This window comes from Microtus ochrogaster, chromosome 5, assembly GCF_000317375.1.
Source record: "Microtus ochrogaster isolate Prairie Vole_2 chromosome 5, MicOch1.0, whole genome shotgun sequence".
NCBI classification, from domain to species: domain Eukaryota; kingdom Metazoa; phylum Chordata; class Mammalia; order Rodentia; family Cricetidae; genus Microtus; species Microtus ochrogaster.
In genome coordinates this window covers 72,785,251-72,804,064 of record NC_022012.1, presented here as the reverse complement: position 1 = coordinate 72,804,064, position 18,814 = coordinate 72,785,251, and the positions used below count along the sequence as shown (strand labels likewise).

The 18,814-nt window shown below is 46.2% G+C and overlaps 1 protein-coding gene across 2 annotated transcripts in view; it reads left to right on the top strand.

Moving 5' to 3' along the window:
• The window catches only part of Ca12 (carbonic anhydrase 12), a 55,848-nt gene that overhangs the window by 21,127 nt on the left and 15,907 nt on the right, over positions 1-18,814 (top strand). For both annotated transcript variants that reach the window (XM_005347735.2, XM_005347733.2), the window contains exons 3-4: positions 14,775-14,954; positions 15,915-16,060. In XM_005347735.2, coding sequence (XP_005347792.1) covers positions 14,775-14,954; positions 15,915-16,060 — 326 coding nt within the window. The remainder of the gene's footprint in view (positions 1-14,774; positions 14,955-15,914; positions 16,061-18,814) is intronic.

Sequence of the window (18,814 nt, the reverse complement as noted above, 5' to 3'; positions counted from 1 at the left end):
ACAGCAGGCAAGCAGCTGCACCGCGGCGGAGAAGCACCTGTGACATTTGCAAATCTGTCTGCCAGGGAAGCTGCTTGCCAGGGAGGCCATCCCTACCCACAATGTTTACTCTCCCACGGTGTCCTTTCTGTGCCAGGAGCATTGTTATATCCGCTTGTACCTCCTGATATTTAAAGTCTTCTCTTTCTACCCAGGAGCGTGTTATGAATTACAGCCTTCTTGACCCCCAGCCTTTTCCTACTTCTTCCCAGGTTCATTCATAGCTTGTTTGCTGAAACCTGAAAGGGAGAAACCAAGATCTTTTACAGCTGCCAACAACTGCTTTACAAGAAAGAGCAAAAGCAATTTAACTAGAATCAAATGCTTAAATTAGAATAAGATCAACCCTGTGAACGGATGAGAACTTGTAGTATATACGCAGAATGGCACAGCACTCAGCTGTGAAAAGGAATGGAGAGTGACTTCATGCTAGAATGACAACTTTGAGAATGATGCTAAAGGAAAGAGGCCACTCTGAGATCACATACCATGTGACTGCATTTATAGAAAATAGAGCAGGCAACTCCATAGAGAAAGCGGATTAGTGGTTGACAGGGTCTGGAAGGAGGGGAATGGGTAGTAACCATTGACTGGTTTTGGGTGTCTTTTGGGGGTGATGAAAATATTCTAGAACTAAATAGAGTTGATAGTTTCCCACACACTGTATTTTATTCCTTGTCTATTATGTCACACGAAAGAAGGATAGTTACAAAATGGGACTGAGGGGGTGGTGAGATGGGTCAGCAGATAAAGGTGCTTGCCACCAAGGCTGACCACTCAAGTTCAATTCCTGGGACTGGTGTGATGGTAGGCAAGAATCTGATTCTTGTAAGTTATATTCAGATCCCCCCACAAATAAGTACATGCAATTATTTTTTTGTTAAATCCTTCTCATTTTAATAGTTTGGATAGAAATGTGCTGTACGTTTTTCCCCACTCCCCTTCCACCTTTATAAATGTAAATTTTTAAAAAAAAGATTTATAAAGGGGACTAGGGTTGCAGATCAGATTGGTAGAGTTCTTGCCTAGCATGCATGAAGTGCTAGGTTCGGACCCAGCACCACATAAAAGTTAATGTGGTTGTACATGTTTATAATCCAGGACTCAGGAGGGAGAGGCAGGATCTCCAGATGTTCAAAGTTAAGGGATTCTATGATAGGACAGTAAGCACTACGGACTCTGAATCCAGAAGTTCAAGGTCATTCTAAACTACACAAGAATTGAGGCTAGCCTGAGACATAGCCTTGGCTAAAAAAATTTCTTGGTTGTTGTTATAAAACAGAACTGTAACCCTGCCTTGATGGGAGAGAAAAAACACAGCTGTGGCTCCAACCACACGGCCTTTGATCAAATGAGGGTCTCCACCAGCTCCTCTCAACTTTAGCTGAACATCAGGCTCACTGGGTTAGCTCGAGACCAGTTAAGCAAAACCTCACAGCCAGGGCCAGGCAAGATTAGAAGCTCACAGAAATCCCTATGTGTGGCAAAGGTTGGTAAATGCTGCTTAGGCCAGTGGTTCAAAAATGTGAAGCCCAGCAACAGCAGTACTTCAGGGGGATGTATTAGACACGCAGAGTTTACAGCTCCAGCTCTAAACTATGGCATCAGAAACATGGAGTTTCAGAAAGCCTCAGTGGTCTGTGTTGTAACAAGTGTGGCAACCACTCTTCTGAGCCTGGACCCTGTGAAACAGAGAGCACATTCTTCAACCTCTGGGTAAAAGTCTCGGAGCCTCTGTTATGTGTTTGCCTTCATGATAGCTGTTGTGAAAATACAGAGGCCTACTCAACCCCTCAGGCATCCTGTGGGTGAGGTTCTTGGAATAAGATGGGCCCTTTATGGCTGGGTTATAGTCCATTGGCTGTCTGTGCGCCGGTTTTGCTTATTCACCCTTCTGTTGAGAGATATGGGCTATTTCCACTATTTGGCTTTATGAATAACGTTGCTGTCTAGCCAGGCCGGTGGCCACAGTCTGCTGTGGACTCAGCAGTTTCACACCTAGTGCAGCTCCCTTGTCCATGAGTCAAATAAGACCAGCAAGAACGTCGTGCGTGCAGCTGGCACAGGGAGATGCTTGGTTTCATTCTCAGGGTGGGCTAGTGCCACGTTAACACCTGCTGTGCCAGTTTGTCGTCTCTGTAGCTTGTTTTTTTTTTTCATTAAAGAACTATTGGTTGCATACTTCAGGATATCCAGGCTCTTTAGCAGGAATCACACACACACACACACACACACACACACACACATATACACACACACACACACACACAAAGCACGCTTCCATCTAGAGCACTGTGTCTTAGTCCTTGGCAGGCACTGGGACCACTTGGAGAGGTGATCTTCAGTAACAGGCCCCGGGTCCCACCCACATGATCTGGTTCAGTAGGTCTAGGATGGGGCCTAAGAGCCTTCATTGTTTGATTGCTTTTCTTGTTTCCTTGATTTTTAGCCAAAGGTGACCTTGAACTTCAGATCCTCTTGTCTCTGCCTCACGAGAGGTAGAATTTCCCACGTGCACCTCTACACTTCATCTGGTGCTGGGGATGGAATCGGGGGCTTCTTTCATGCTAGGCCGGTGCTCTGTCTTTAAGATATATCCTGTAACCGAGCTACATTCCCAGCTAGAGTATATATCTCGAAGGAGCTCTAGGGAGATGGGGGTGATGCTGTTTCTCTGGGAGACTTTAAGTACCACTGGACCACTGGGGTAGAAAGACCAAGCCCTCTTTTGCTAAGTGTAATTGCTGCAGGGGTGAAGAGCACAAAGGGCCCCGCACAGCACAGAGCAGAGAAGTATTTTGATCTGCCTTAGAGTGCGAGAAGGCAGATATTCTGGGGAGTTGCTAAGAAGTTCAGCCTATCGGGATAAAAATGCAAGGTGAGAGCAGCAGGTAGCAGTCCAGGGGGGGAACTGTGGCTTCTCTGTGACAAGCAGAGAAGACAGCAGGTCCTGAGGGCCTGCCAAGAGGGTGGCTGAGATGGAGGAGCAAAAGCAAATAGATAATTTACCTTTGACATCTTGGAAACCCCACCCTCCTCGCTATAAAAGGCTTTCTTCCAGAAAGGACCCGACAAAAACCTTGATGTCAGACTGTGAATAACTATGGAGCCCTTTTGTCCCTTATTCCAGCAATGGAGAAGACTGGAGAGGTTTATAGGCAGGGTGGGGTGGGAGGGGTAGGAGGGTATGGAAGGGCAGGAGAAAGAGAAGGTTTGCATTGGCTAGCAGAGTTGATTGACAAACCCAGCCTCATCCTCCCTACCTGCATGTACCATTGGTCCCTCCCACCACGGCAGATACAGAAATGGTGGCAGAGTGACCTGGGATGGGCTTCACAAGGCCTAAGCTGATTCTGCCTCTTAAAAGGACTCAAATTAAAACAGATACAATAAAGATAAAATCTGGATAGAAAGGATGACTTAGGCACCATTAGAGAACTCTGTCTACTTTGATTAGTCTGTAAGGTAAAACCCAGGGGACGGAGTGGCCTTTGGAGCGGCGCCTTCAAGTTTCCTAAGTAAAGAGCCGCCCTGGCCCTCTGGTCTTTTCCCTGCTCTAGCTGAGGCCTGATTCATCTATAACATGAACAAAGGGAAAGTTTCCATGCCGGTGTGATTCCTTGACCTCTATTAGTAAATAACACAACCAGGAGACCTCAGCCATCAATGATTAACCTGTGGTCCTGGCATCTTCCTTTCTTCTGGATGGTTCTTGCCTTTCTGCTGTGTCTGACTACTTAATAGACAGGGGCAGGCCAGGGGTAGGCCAAGTCCAGCCAAGTGTGCTTAGGTTCATTGTGAGAAACCATATATATTTTTTAAAAATAACTTCCTAGTGAACTGCAGGAATAAAGTGTACTTTAAATATATTTTTAAATGTAGCTCTATATTCAAAGAATATCCTAGAAATCCGTGGTTCTGAGTTGGTTTTAGAGAAAACAGACTGTTCTTCTTTGCTCCTGAATGGGATTCTGGGGCTTAGCTGCATTTTCTGTGGTTCCAGCCACGGGATCAGGACTGATGGATGACCTCTCCAGAGAGAGGTGGGGACCAGCCCCCTGAGAGGAAGATCTCTTTAACACATAGAGGTTCATAAATGAAGAGGTGATGGATGATCCCTGCTTAGCCTCAAGGCAGAGTAGTTTATTCCTTGGCAAGAAGCCCAATGGACCCCAGTTCTCTCTGAGTGCACGCCTCCTGTGCACCTGACAGACCCCAGCTATGGGCTTTGGCATAGGCGCCCCAGGCTCTTCATCTGGAAGGCTGCTCCTCCAGCTTTGTTCGTGGGTCATTTCATCTCGTTCTTTAAGCTTCAAAATGGATGGCTCCTCCTCCAGAAAGTCTGCCTGCACCACTACCCAGCAGCGGTTTCCCCTTTCCTCCATCAGGGCCCTGGTTCGGTCCCTCCAAAGCACCAACTGCAGATGGTGTTATTTGACTGGTGTTGGGGTTGTTTATTTGTGAAGGTCTTGATGGTGAAATGTAACTGTACAAGGACAGAAAGTAGATCCACTTCGTCATCTGTCGTATTCAGTACTGGGTCTAATGCCTGGCACACTGAAGGCATCTTTTGAAGAAACGAATAACTTCAAAATTAAATAGCAGTCCAAGAAGGAAATTATTAGAGATTTTTTTTCTCCTTTATTCAATATATAGCTACTCAGGTGTGTGTGTGTGTGTGTGTGTGTGTGTGTGTGTGTGCGCGCGTGCGCGCGCGCACAAGCATACATGGGTGTGGAGGCCAGAGGTCAACCTCGGGTGCTGTTCCTTGGGAGTTGACCACTTTATTTTTGATGCATGGTTTCTCAGTAGGACCCAGGGCTTCCCAGTTTTCAGCTAGGCTAGTTGGCCAGTGTGGCCCAGAGAGCCCCCCATCAGCCTCTCCAACTATGATTACAAGTGCATGCACACGTGGCGTTTTACGTGGGTGCTGAGGATCAAACTCATGCAAGCATGCCTACATGATAAGTACTTTACCATATGAAGGACCCTTAAAAGAAATCCCACACTAGCTCAGAATTGAGAATAATAGAGGGTTATTTATTTAGGGGTAGACTCACAGATCACAATCCTCTGCTGGAAGGGAGAATAGCAACTGAATCCCTCAGCCGGGAAAGAGAGCTGATGCGTGCTTTACATTGGCATAAATAGGATAAGAGGCCACACCCCAGTGGGCGGGTAACTTAAAGGCTACTGGCAGTAGGAATTCCTACAGCACCTGTGTGAACTTTCACCCCAGCCCTTAAACACTGTTTTATTGTGACTGTATCTTATATAGTTAAGTGTGCGTTCATGGGTGCTTTACAATCTCTGGTCATTTCCATGCACACGTATGTGCTAGGAGTAGCCGTGCTTTTGCTTCCCCTAGACCCCTGAATACAACAAACTGGGAAGCCTTTGAGAGACTAACCAAAACCTACAAATGTTCACTGTATGGAAAATATCGCTGGTGGTTGGCAACAAGTCTCACCAATATCTAGAATGTCAACGTTGCATCATCGTCAAACAGTTCTGATGTGTTTTTGTAGCCAGTCCGAAGAGACAAGGCCTTAAGCATCCACACGGACACCCAAGAAACTGACCTCAGAGAGTGTGACCAAAAGTCAGGGCAGTCGGCAAGACTGAGCAACCAGTTTTTAGGAAAAAGCCCCAAAAGCCAACCTCAAAATCAGAGACGAGACCATGAATATATCTTTACTTTTTATTATTGTTGTCAGTCCAACACCATAAGATCCTGTCAAATCACAAATAAAATAATATATATATTTCTTTAAAACTGTGGGGCTGGAGAGATGGATCAGTGATTGAGAGCCCTTGCCAGAGACCTGAGTTTGATCCCAGCACCCATGACAAGTAGCTCACAACTGCCTGGAGCTCCAGTTTCAGTGGATCCAGCTTCTTCCTCTGGCCTCCATGGGCACTGCGCTCAGAGGCACACACCTGCACCCACACGCATACACACATAATTAAAAACAGCATAAAATCGTTATTAATCTTGAGCACACAGGGTTGTCAGTGAGACATTGTAAACAAGCCTTAAGGGTAACTACGTGCGTCATACTTTTATTATTATGTTAAGTGCTATAATGTGGATGTATCAGGAACATAAACCTAAGAAATTACTTGACCCATATATTTTTTTTTTTACCCAGACACCATGTCTGCAAACAGGCTATAAAATTACCCTTCAATCACTTGCATAAATTCTTCGCCCAGAGCAGTAATGCATCTCATGCTGTGTGTGCAGATATCTTCTGAGCACCGGGGCTACAAACTCTTAAGATCACGTTATGAGGTCATGGGGGAAATTTGAGAAGTCACTGGATAGTTAATGCTTGTAATGAATTATAAACAGGTGTTACAGATGAAATGAGCATATGGTTTAAAGACCCCTTATCTTTAGTGATACATAGATATCAGCATGTCTTGGTCAAAGTTTCTATTGCTCTGATAAACACCATGACCAAAAAGCACTTGGGGAGGAAAGGGTTATTCTCAGCTTACAAGTCACTGAGGGAAGTCAGAGCCAGAACTCAAGACAGAAACCTAAAGGCAGGAACTGAAGATGCCATGAAAGTCACTTACTGGCTTGCTTCCCAGGGCTGACTCTGCCTGCTTTTTTATACAAATTAGGAAGATCATGGGTGGCACTGCCCACAGTGAGTCAGGCCTTCCCACGTCAATCATCAATCAAAAAAATGCCCTCCGGGCTTACCCATAGTCCAATCTGGTGGGGGCATTTCCTCTTGAAGTTCCCTCTTCCCAAATGACTGTAGCTTGTGTCAAGTTGCCAAAAAAACTAGCCATCACTGGCTTCCATAGTTGGGGGAGAAAATGAAGGAGCCTGGGGGTAGCTCAAACTACCGAGGTCGTGAAAAAACAGTACAAAGTGGTCTTCACGCCACGTTCTTTCTCTGTCTTTAAACAGGGCCTCACGTGACCTAGGCTGGCCTTGAACTCCAGTTTTTTTACCTCCCGGAGTGCTGAGATAACAGACATGTGATCATTCCTGGAGCTCTGCAGTGCTGAAGATTGAGGCAAACCATCTCCTGTCCTGCTTCAGCTCCATACTATGTGTCTTACTTTTGTTAATGCTTAGAAATTGTCTATAATCAAAATTCAAAATAAGATGCATAATGAGTTGAAAATGGTTGTGCATGCCTCTGATCCCAGCACTTGAGAGTCAGAGACTAGAGGCCTGCCCCAAGTTTGAGACAAGCCTGGTATTTATATATTGAGTTTTAGGCCAGTCAAGGTTGCATGGTAAGACCCTGTCTCAAAAACAAAAACCAAAACAAAACAAAAACAAACAAACAAACAAAAAAACCGAATGAAACTAAAGGACAAGAAAGCAAAGATACAGTGTATATTAAACACAAAAGAATCAGAGATGAGTACGGGGTTAGAAATCACGTTCTTGTTTTTAGGATGGCTGGCTTGCTCCTGAGGCCAGCCATTCAGATGGCTGTCTTCCCAAAGCTGATCCTCCTCTTCAAGACATCCATCATTTTTTTGCGGCCTGCAGACTCTCAGGAGCTCTGATTGGGGTTTTCATTGTCTGGGTGTCATTTTCAGACAGGCTGCTGTGTTCTGGTCTGCAGCATTCAGCAACCCCCCACCGAGTGCCTTCTTCAACCCAGGATGAATTCTGGTCTTTCAGGCTGGACCCTCTCCCGCTTCTGATGTCTGGCCAGGTCTGCTTTTCTAGTTTCTGAACATGCTGTGCCCACAGACTTCATAGATGTCCTATGCTGAAAATCTGTGCCTTTCCGAAGCTCATCTATTTCTCAAAGCCCAGTTCAAATCTTGCCAAAGCCGGTGTCTGCTTCATTACAGCTGAACTTCTCAGCCAGCTGGAGGTTCCTACAAGGGCGCTGACTCTCTCTCTCTCTCTCTCTCTCTCTCTCTCTCTCTCTCTCTCTCTCTCTCTGCACCTGAGTTGCCTGAGGCTATCCCCAGACTCCTGCTCTTCCCAAAGACCTCTGCAGATCTCTGAAGGCCATTCCCTGTGAGCACACACTGGCGGCTACAAACCATGGATAAAGATGGGCTCTTAAACTCATTTTAAAAATTCAGTCAAAAAGGGATAAGACTAGAACGGTGGTTACAAGGTTTGTTCTGTTCTTCAGTGGGGAGGCCTGAATATACTTCCATGCAGATGGTGGAAGAGATCAGGGAAGGAAGGTTTGGTAGAGGAGAAAGAAAAGTGCGGTGCTGGACAAGCAGGGACAGTCTGGGCTATTTTAAAAATGTGGAAAATGGCTAGTTTCTGCTTTGTCTTCCTGGGAGGGGGATAAGGAGAGAACGTTTGGCACGACCAGGCCACAGAAGCAAGGCTGCGTTTAGAGAGCACACTAGAGCAATCTGGTTACAGCAGGATAATGGGATTAATCTGACCAAAGCAAGAGAGGAAGCCTGGCAGTGCCACCGGGCAGGTAGAGGCCGGGCAGCCTGTGGAGGGCTCTCGCAGGCTGGCGTGGTGAGGCTCTAGCCTGAGATGGAGGAGGTGGTACCAGAAAGTTGTGACTAGACCAGCTGAGGGCAGAAAACCAGCAGGGTTCACCTGGCTGAGATTTTGAGTGTGGCAGGAATGAGGCCCAGGTGTTGTCTGATACGGCTCGGTACCATCAAACCGTGACCTGGGCCCAACGCGTTGACTGTTTGCAACGTGTGGACCTTACTGAATGCTAAATTTTACAAACAAAACAAAACGAAAATGATTAACAACCTGTCAGCTGGTAGCTGCTCTCAAGAAGGCTGCACCATGGCTTGTGTGCATACGTCTTTTCTCCACGTACCTGAGGTCCACACTTCGATCTCTCTTAAAACTGTTTCTCTGTCAGTTTGAACTTTGCTTCATACTGACTCAGACTGAAATTACTTTCATCTACACAGTCAGACATCACAGTTTCACCTGAGCAAATGTCTTTGCAAGGGGTCAGGCTGCAGTATGAGGCTGTGTCCCTACGGCCACTGCCATCTTCCCTCGGGGCCCATCTGAGATGGGTTCCAAGCTGAGGCTTTCCCGTGTCCTCCCCCTCAGGGAAGGCAAGTCTAGACCTTAGATGCTGGAGAGGCAGGACCTAGCAGCTCAATAGTGAGGAAGTTTCAAAAACTGCCATCTTAGGTCACCATCAACCTGTAAAACTGAGGGGTGAAAAGTCTCAAGAGGGGAAAATTGAGCCTGGATGGAGAGATGGGGGAAGCTGATAGCACATAAGAAGGGTAAAGGGGACCCTCACTCTGGAGACTGACTGAAGCCTCTCTTCTGCTGAGAGCCAAGAATTTTACCATAACTAAAATTCTCTGTGAGTACGGCCCACATAGAGACAGCATGCTCTTTTCCATGGAGATACTGCAGATAAGAATGTTCAAACAGCAGAGGGCAGGGCTGGAAGGAAGTGGTAGTGAGCTTTCCAGGCAGGCATGTGCCATAGAGTCTATCGCCAGTACTGCAAATAATATTAATATCAATAATGATAATAAAAGAATGCTAAAAACAACAGCAAAGGACTTGGGAGATGGCTCGGCGGGCAAAGTCACTTACTGCCCGGAGTGATGGCCGGAGTGTGATCCTGGAGACCCGCGTGGTGGGAGGAGAATCCCACAAGGTGTTCTCTGCGTGAACTTGGAGGCATGCACATGTTCATACACCCATGTGCTCAGCTGCACATACATGCACGATAAAAATAATTTAAAAGACAATAAATTATGCATAAGCCTAAACATATATGACCTTTGGATTTAAAAAATTACCATGTGCCATATGATACACACACACACACACAACAATCCTGTAGAGTCAGCTCTCTGTGTTCATCTTTACATGGGTTCCAGGAATCGAACTCAGGTCATCAGGCTTGGGCATCAAGCTCTTTCCCTGCAGCTCATGACCTTTGGATTTAACCTGACCTCTTCCCCAGCTGGAGTTTTCTGAGATCTCAGAACAGGAGCATGAACCCTGCTTATAGTGAAAACATGCCTGGATTTCTTTGTAACTGAGATCTAGTAAAGACTCCGTAGTCCCTTGTAACCTATGGGTTTATTCCTATCAGCCTGTAATACCCAGTTCTTTTAGAAGCCACCCAGTGACCACATTTACTAAAAGAAAAAGAACATCTCTTAGAAGCCCTTTGAATAGTGTAACTTCTGAAGTCACCGATGCTGTATCTGGGGCTAATGCTAAGACACTTAAATAAAAGGTCCTCTAGAATTCTGCCTGTGTCTGTACTGCCTTTTCCTGACTGCCCTTCTGTCCCCTAACACCAACACATCTGTTAGCATCCTTTCTCTTTCTTCCTTTCTCCACTCCTTTCTTCCTCCCTTTTTCTCCCTTCCTTTTCTTCCTTCTTCTTCTTCTTTTTTTTTAAGAGAGAAAGAGGGTTTCTCTAACTGTGTGTTTCCAGTGTAGCCCTGGCTATACTGGAACTCACTCTGTAGACCAGGCTGGTCTCAAACTCAGAGATCTGCCTGCCTCTGCTTCCTGAGTGCTGGGATTACAAGTGTGTATCACCACCACTCAGCTTAGTACCATTTCTTAATAAACTCCTACTTTGCCTCTTTCAAAAAGAAAGATGCTATGATCTAGTTGTAAAACTGAATGCTGGTCGAATGTGGTAATATGAAATTCTAACTTTGCTTTGCAGGGATGACAGTGATATTGAGTTTTTGCTTTGAGGGCTCATGGTTTAGGCAAGCCTACTGAGACATGTGCAGATGAAATCAACCTGGCTTGTTTCAGAGTGATCCGGGCAGATGGCGAAGATGAAACGGGCCCTGCTGTAACTCATAAGCTGTCGCAGCTGGGTGATGTGGAGTGCACCTTGCTTATCTCCCTCTTCTGTGGGATGCAGCTGAAATTTCCCCTACACAAATAATCTGGTTCTCAAATAATGCAGGTCTTGTACCCTGGGACTGACAATTCCTAGTCAGAAGTCACGAGAGACATTTTGAACTGTGCTGTGATAACCAACTTTATATTTTAAAACAAAGATCTGTCCACTTCTTTTTGCCACAAGTAGGGAAATTCATGAACTAGAAAGAAATAATGTCTTGATTTTATTTGGGAAAACACACTTTGGGGTGTACATGGTCTCCTTCATAATCATGGGATGGAGCTAGGGATGGGGGTTCAACCAATGGAAGAGGTGTCAAGGAAACCCAAAGCAAAGGCAAGTGTTTACAGGAGCTGCTTTGTAACCGTTGCTTCCAGCACAGGCTCTCTGGTAAAGCACACTTGGCAAGGGTCTGAAAGCTGGAGCAGGGTAGGTAGCTCAGCTGGTAGAATGATTGATACATAGCACCACCTAAACTAGACGTGGTGGTACATTCCTGTAATCCCAGCACTGGAGAGATGTGGGCAGAGGATCAGAGGTACAAGGTCTCAGGAGAGAGAGAGAGAGAGAGAGAGAGAGAGAGAGAGAGAGAGAGAGAGAGAGATTGTGATAGTTGAGACTCAATTGAGAAATTGTAGCCTTAAGTGACCCTCCCAGGCCTACTGTGGCTGGGATCACCTGGACTAGACAGAAGCTGGAGGACAATGGCAAAGAGTCTGCCACTGTCATGTTTGGTATTGGTTGTCTGGGTGCCTAGCCATGTGTCTCCCTCTCTGGATTCCCAAGTCAGGACATCATGAGGATATATGACACTGTCCCCAGATGTGCAAGGGGAAAGTGTCCTGATGTGGTGGTGTAGGTGATCTATGACTCTGTGAAGCCCTGTTTACCAGGCCACGTCCCACACTATAGTATGGAAAGCAGGTTTCCTTTCCAACAAGTGGCCCCAGCCGCCCAGAACCAATCCTCGCAGATGAGGACTTGAAAAGATATTCTGGACTTGAACAAGTGATCTCATTTTCAAACTTGTTTTAAAAGGCAGGGTCTCGTGTAACCGAGCTGGCCTCAGATTCACTACGTAGCCAAGGCTGGCCTTGAGATCAAGGATCCTCTCGCCTCCACGCACACATACTAGGATTACAGAGGACCAGTAGGATGGCTCAGTGGGTAAACGTGTTAACTGTGAAAGCCTGGGATCCCAAATTCAATTGCTGGGACCCATGTGAAAAAAACAAGATACGGTGACATACATCAATAATCCCAGCATTCCTATCCTGAGATGGGGGCAGAGGCAGGAGAATCTAATCTCCCCAGAAGCTCACAGGCCAGCTAACTGAGAGTATGCATCCACCTGTACACACACACACATACACACAGAGACAGAGAGAGAAAGAGAGAGAGATAGACATAGAAAAGAAAGAAAGAAAGAGAAAGAAAGAAAGAAAGAAAGAAAGAGAGAAAGAAAGAAAGGAAGGAAGGGAGAGAGGGAGAAGGGGAGAGAGGGAGGGATGGAGGGATGGAGGGAGGGAGGGAGCAGGAAGCAGTACTGGGTTCTGGATAGGCTCCACCATAACTGGCTCCCACTCTTTTTTAAAGGGAAAAAAACATGCGGGGGACTTCAAACGAGTAATCAAGTACCCTTAGAGAAATACACAGGAAACAGGTGGGGGAATTAGCAAGCGTGTGAGGACCTGCCATGTGCCAGGCGTGGTAGGAAATGGGATGAAGGAGACACTCCTCGCCTCCGAGGAGAATGTAGGAGAGAGGGGGAGGAAACAGATGCACAGAATCTCCCAGATAAACACCCGGAGAGAAGACACCAAAGCTTCATGATCCAAGCCAGGTAACTCTGGCATTAAGCCAAAGTTTAAATTTGGACAAATTGCTTCATCTCAGTATTTCATCTACAGAACACTTTCATCTTCTCCCCGTGGCTATGTCAAGGTTATAGATTCTAGAAGGGCCAAACTGCTAAAATAAATCCTGCTGCTGATGGTAAAAGAAGCAGGGGGATGGGAAAGGCTTTTTAGACCCTGATGCCACGAGGGCTTGTGACTGATGCCAGTGACTAGCTTGCCAGTGGGCAGAGGCCAGGACTGGGGAGGTGGTGTCTACACCCCAGACTGCTCAGGGACACCAGCATCCTGTACCTTTGCTCTTGAAGCTGGTTCCCACTGGGCATTTTATCACATGCACTAGAGCTGCCTTGACATGAACGAGCCTCTGTGAGTCGTTCCAACTTGCCTGGTGCAGAGGGTGAAGCTGCTTAGTCCTGTAATCTTCATAAATGTTGGATCTCAGGAGTCAGGAGGGACCTTACAGAATACGGTATCTAACCCTGCCATTTCTACTAAGGTGGGAAACATGCCCTGGCTGTGGCCACTCACCAAGGCAGGGGGACAGGTGGTGGTACAGGCATGTTGCCTGGGCATTCCATGTTCCCACCTCGCTTTCTGCTGAAGCCTAGGCCACACTGACTCTATGTTTAACATGCTTATTTCTCTCGCCCCCAAATGCCCAGTGTGGCTCTAACTTCTAAAAATGACTATGCAGGACACAATTTACACAATTTCCTCCTTATAGCCTCCTAAGGTCTCAGTTATTAGAGGGAAAATGTCTGCCAGTAGTCTGAAAATCCATTTAATTACCATGGAAGATAATCTTTTAAATGCAGAACTACATTCTTTCAAGATTTTTCCCCGTGGGAGTAACGTAGTTTTCATTGGTTCTCAGGCTCCCTAATGCTGTGACCCTTTAATATAGTTCTTCATGTCGTGGTGACCCCCCAACCACAAAATTATTTTCATTGCTACTTCATAACCGCAATTTTGCTACTGTTACGAATTGTAATGTAAATATCTGTGTTTTCTGATGGTCTTAGGTGACGCTTGTGAAAGTACCCCCAGGTTGAGAACCACTGGTTTATCTGAACATGGGATGGTTGTTTTCATTCACAGAGGAGTGGCTGCTAGCCAGTGTTTAATAAGGAGTGCGAGCCCTGGATGGTTTCCACTCTAAGCCTGTTTCTCTTCACTGAGGACCTGTCAATTTTATCACAATAATTAGACTGTAGTCTTACCAGGCTTCCTTTCTGTTAAAACCCCGCTGTGCCCTGCTGTGCTTGTCTTCATGATGCCAGGCCTATAATTACTCAATATTTTCCAAGCATTGTTTCTGGGTTGCATCCTGCACTCTAGATGTGGGTATCAGGAGTCTGTATCCACAGGGTTTCCTATCAGGAACATCACACTGTGAACCTACCAGCATCAGAGACCTACTTGAGCTATGATAGTCAGATACCTGACACATCCTGACACAGTTTGGCAGATTCATCAAATTTTCCCCACGAGAATACCTGCTTGCATGTCCCCAGAGTATCCATCTTGGTGGCATCAAGACCTAGAGTCAATAGGTGGCACACATAGGTGCTCAACAAGCAGGATGTCTCCAGTCTTCATGTAGGGAGGATATGTACTGTGTCAACATGGCAATAACGTGGAGATTGGGTGGGGGCCCTAGTTTCTGGCCTGGGCTAATCCAGTCTCTCGACCTCTGCAGGACTTTAACAGCAGATGGCTCTGAGATGTTTTCTGGGCCTGATTCTATAAGCTGGTATCTCCAGGTCTTGAACAGCTTACCTCTAAAACTAGGGCCAACTCTTCTCCCTCAAAGCGTTACAATGAGCAAAGGGGTCAAGCATTTCTTCTGACTCTCCCTAGTCTCAGATTACGTCCACATCTGAAGCCAAGGGACCAGTACGTATACTTGCCTCATGCAGAATGGTGTGGTTGCCTATGGAAAGAGAAGGGAATAGAAAGGAGTTATTTTATAAACAGAGATTAGACAGTAGGGAAAATTCCTGGTGGAAAACTAAGCTTCAGATTGGATCTCTCCTTCTAGGTGCTACTGGGGAAAAGAACTGGTCCAAGAAGTACCCATCATGTGGGGGCTTCCTACAGTCCCCGATAGACCTGCATAGTGACATCCTCCAGTATGATGCCAGCCTCACACCCCTACAGTTCCAAGGTTACAATGTATCTGCTGAAAAGCTGTTGAACCTGACCAATGATGGCCATTCTGGTAAGGGGGAGATCTCAGAGACCCCGAAAGGCAGATCTGAAGTCCTGTTGACTCCCTGGTCTGACTCTTGTGTCTGGCGAGGTGGGGCCCCCTGGAGGCACTCAGGAGAAGGAGCTAGGAGGAGGCTGTGGGGCATTCCCGGCCCACTGTCTTGTATATGGGGGTGTGTGCTACAAGTCCTGGCTCCAGTGATGCTTCTCAGCAGCACATTTCCGAATCCCATCTCTTGAGGAAGCGGGAGGGAAGAGATAGGTCTGATCCCATTGGTCCATTGACTAAGCTGCCAGGGTGAAACCAGCAATTCGGTGGGTGGACACTCAGGGTTTAGAGTCAGACAGACTGGGGTTGAATCATGACTTTGACACACACACACACATGAGCCCAGGTTTAGGGTGAGTCTTTCCAACCAAGGAAATTTTCAGAAGAGTGCCCAGCAGCTTAGGATATAGTTGATTTCAGATATTAATTCAGTTAACAACCAAGATTAGCCATCACAGATACTAATGAGTCATCAAACTGGATAAGAGCTTTAACTTCCTTGTCATTTGGAAGAGAGATCCATTGATCTGTTTGGTGAACACGAGATATGGGGCACATCAGTCTGTTGTACAGTAAATGCTTCTGAAATAGCAATTGTCGTTGGAATATAATTTTCCAACTTGGGAAGTTCTTCACTGATGGTTCTATTATCACAGGCAGGAGCCTGATACATGGATAAGTAAAGAAACAGCCATCATCAGCGTAGGTTGATACTTTCCAGGGGGATCCATGAAGGTGCTGGGGCTACTGGAGTTGCACTAGGGGAAGGAGGCCAGGTCTCAGACCCGCAGGCATTATTGCTCTGGTCTACCCACTTGTACCTTTGCAGGGGGTTACCTGCCTGCCTGCTTTCTAGCAGGGCTGGTCTGCCCAGGGTTCAGCTGGCCAGGGCTCTGAAGGCTGCTCCTCCATTCTTCACAGTGAGACTGAATCTGAACTCGGACATGTATATCCAGGGCCTCCAGCCTCACCAATACAGGGCGGAGCAGCTGCACCTGCACTGGGGGAACCGTAACGACCCCCGTGGCTCTGAACACACCGTGAGTGGGAAGCATTTCGCCGCCGAGGTGAGTGAACCGCCAGTCTGGTAGAGAGTACCTGGCGCTGGCTCCCCTCTCTGTGGTCACTGGGATAGAGCAACCTTCACAGTCTTTGGGGGCAGCACAGCAAAGTCTCACTGCCCTGCATTTAGTCCCTCCCTTTGCTGGAGCATCCTGAGTTTGCCTGTTTCTTTTACTGTGGGATGCTGTTGAGAAGGCCAGCCTTGCAGATGGCTTGGTGGATGCATGTGGCCCTTTTCTAGACATACTCTGCTGTGTGCACATGAAGACCTCACAACTTGCCTGGCTGTTAATCATACCAGGCTCATTGCTCCCCCATGCTTCTCAGTCTTCATACATCATGCTGCTTACAAATGTCTTTCCCAAATCCTCCTTCCTCTTCTTAGTCATGAATTGTACTTGGAAGATGAGGACACTTATTCAGGACCGCTCTTATAGTTTGCTACAGATTAAGGGGTGACTGGCACTAAGATGCACAGGGCATCACTATGAGCGGAGATTCTCTGAAAATGGTTTGGGATATGGGAACAGCACTGTGTCGTGTCGCCTTGAGATTCTAATCCAAAGTACCAAAGGGAAAGAGAAGGGAGGCAGAATGTTCTTGCTGTCTCACAGGCACGGGATGGGCTGGGATGGTGAGGGGTCTTGCATTCTTCCACTCCAAGCTCTGAGTTGGGGATGTGGCTCTGACTGTATATAGGGAAATAGGAAGAGATAAATGGTCAGCCAGCAGACCCCATGCTAAATAATGGTACAACCATTCTCTCCTCTGTTCACAACTGCTGAACTGCTTAACGTCTCAACCTAATTATAGGTCTCTTACAAGTGTGGAGGGGATGTGATTCTGGCCCAATAGAATGGTAGGACCGGAGGTGCACAGATTTCAGAGCAAACCCTTCCTTCCCCGGAGCTCAGGAACTGCAATTTCTTGCAAGCTAATTGCAATGTTGAGGCTTCTGCTTCTCCTTGGGAGAATAAAGTGGCAGCTAGGATGTAGGTTTGGAGAGTTTACACATTTAAAAATATTTCCAGGGTGCTAGAGAGATGGATCAGCAATTAAGACATCGTACTACTCTTACGAAGGACCTGAGTTTCGTTTCCAGAACCCATTTTGGGAGCTCACAGCTGCTTATAACTCTACCTTCAGTGGTTCTGATGCCTTCTGGCCTCCTCAGATACAGTATTCACATGTGCACGTGTGCGCGCGCGCACACACACACATACACACACACATGTTTTTAACATTTGAGACAAAATTTTGCTATGTAGTCCTTTAGCTATGTAGCCCTTTGGCTATGTAGCCCTCACTGGCCTGGACCTTACTCTGTAGACCAGAGTGGCCTTGAACTCACCAAAACCCTCCTGTTTCTGCCTTTGAAATGCTGGGATTGAAGGCATGCCCCACCATGTCTAGCTAAAATAAAAATAAAATCTTAAAAAAAATATTTTGTATTTTGTACAATTATTGTATCCTCTGCTCTTAAGCTAATCGTCAGACAAAGCCTGGTAAAAAATAGGTCATAATTGCAAATACGAAAGAAAAAGCATCAGGACGAGCCTAGCCAGAGGATTCTCCGGAAAGAATCTCTTTGAAGTAGTGGTTCTATTGGGTGGGGACTACAGAAGATTCTGAAGCCCTTACCAGGGAATGCCTATAGACCTACATTAGCTTTTAACCTACTTTTTAAATTAGTCTGAAAATGGTCAGATCTGAAGCAGACTGTGGGCAAAGGTCAAGCAATAATGATCTTGGGTAATTTAGACAAACAGATATCAACTCTGCTTCCCCTTCCTAAGATGGTGTGGGCTGTCGTTCATGGGGAAAGATGGCGAAGCAAGGGCTCCTAAGGAAGCCTTAGCAGAAGATGACTTACAAGAAATAACACGACAGTCAGATGTGGTGGTGCAAGCCTGTAACCTAGCACTCAAGAGGCTGAATTAGGAGGCTTTCAAGCCCAAGGCTGGCGTAAGCTATACAAGTAAGACTCTCCCCACCACCCCCAAATGACCCTGGTCCTATTCCCTCACACTTCATAACCATCTGTAACTCCAACCAGTGCTCTCTTCTGACTTCCTCCGGTGCCAGGCATGCACATGGTACACAGATATATACGCAGGCAAAACATCCATACACATAAAAAAAAATAAAATGAAATGAAAAACAGCAAAAGGGTTATGTAATGACATTAAAAATAGACCTTATGCCAAATTCCTTTTAAAAAGGGAGATAACAAATGAATAGGAAAAAAGGAATCAAGATAAAGATTTCCACACGCAATAGTCAAGGGCACAGAATAGAAGGCGTGCATTTTGCATTTAGAGCTATCCACTAGAAAGTTTTCAGATGGTTGGTGATACTATCTTTAGGATTAAACGTCAGATTAAGCAGGATTTATAATAACAAGGGTCATAATATGTGCCTTGTACACTTTCTAAATTTAGGATTTCTCAAAAACTTCTTTACCTTAGTAATTAACTTCTGACCAGATTAAAAACTCCACCACTTAGAATTTTATTTTGAGAAGATAAAAGTCTACATGTGTGGGAAGTCATTTTGTTTCACAGGCTCTGAAAATCTGACTGGGAAAGCAGCTGGTAAAGCCATGCTGGATTCTGTCTGCCCGAGGGATAAACACCAGGGGTTTGTGCAATATCAATCACGATGAAGTTGTAGCCGGCAGCTGGTTTCCTGCCCCCATCCCTACTGCTTCCAGAGAAAGTACAGGGATGTCAAACTATAGGAGACTGCTTGGCTCCAGA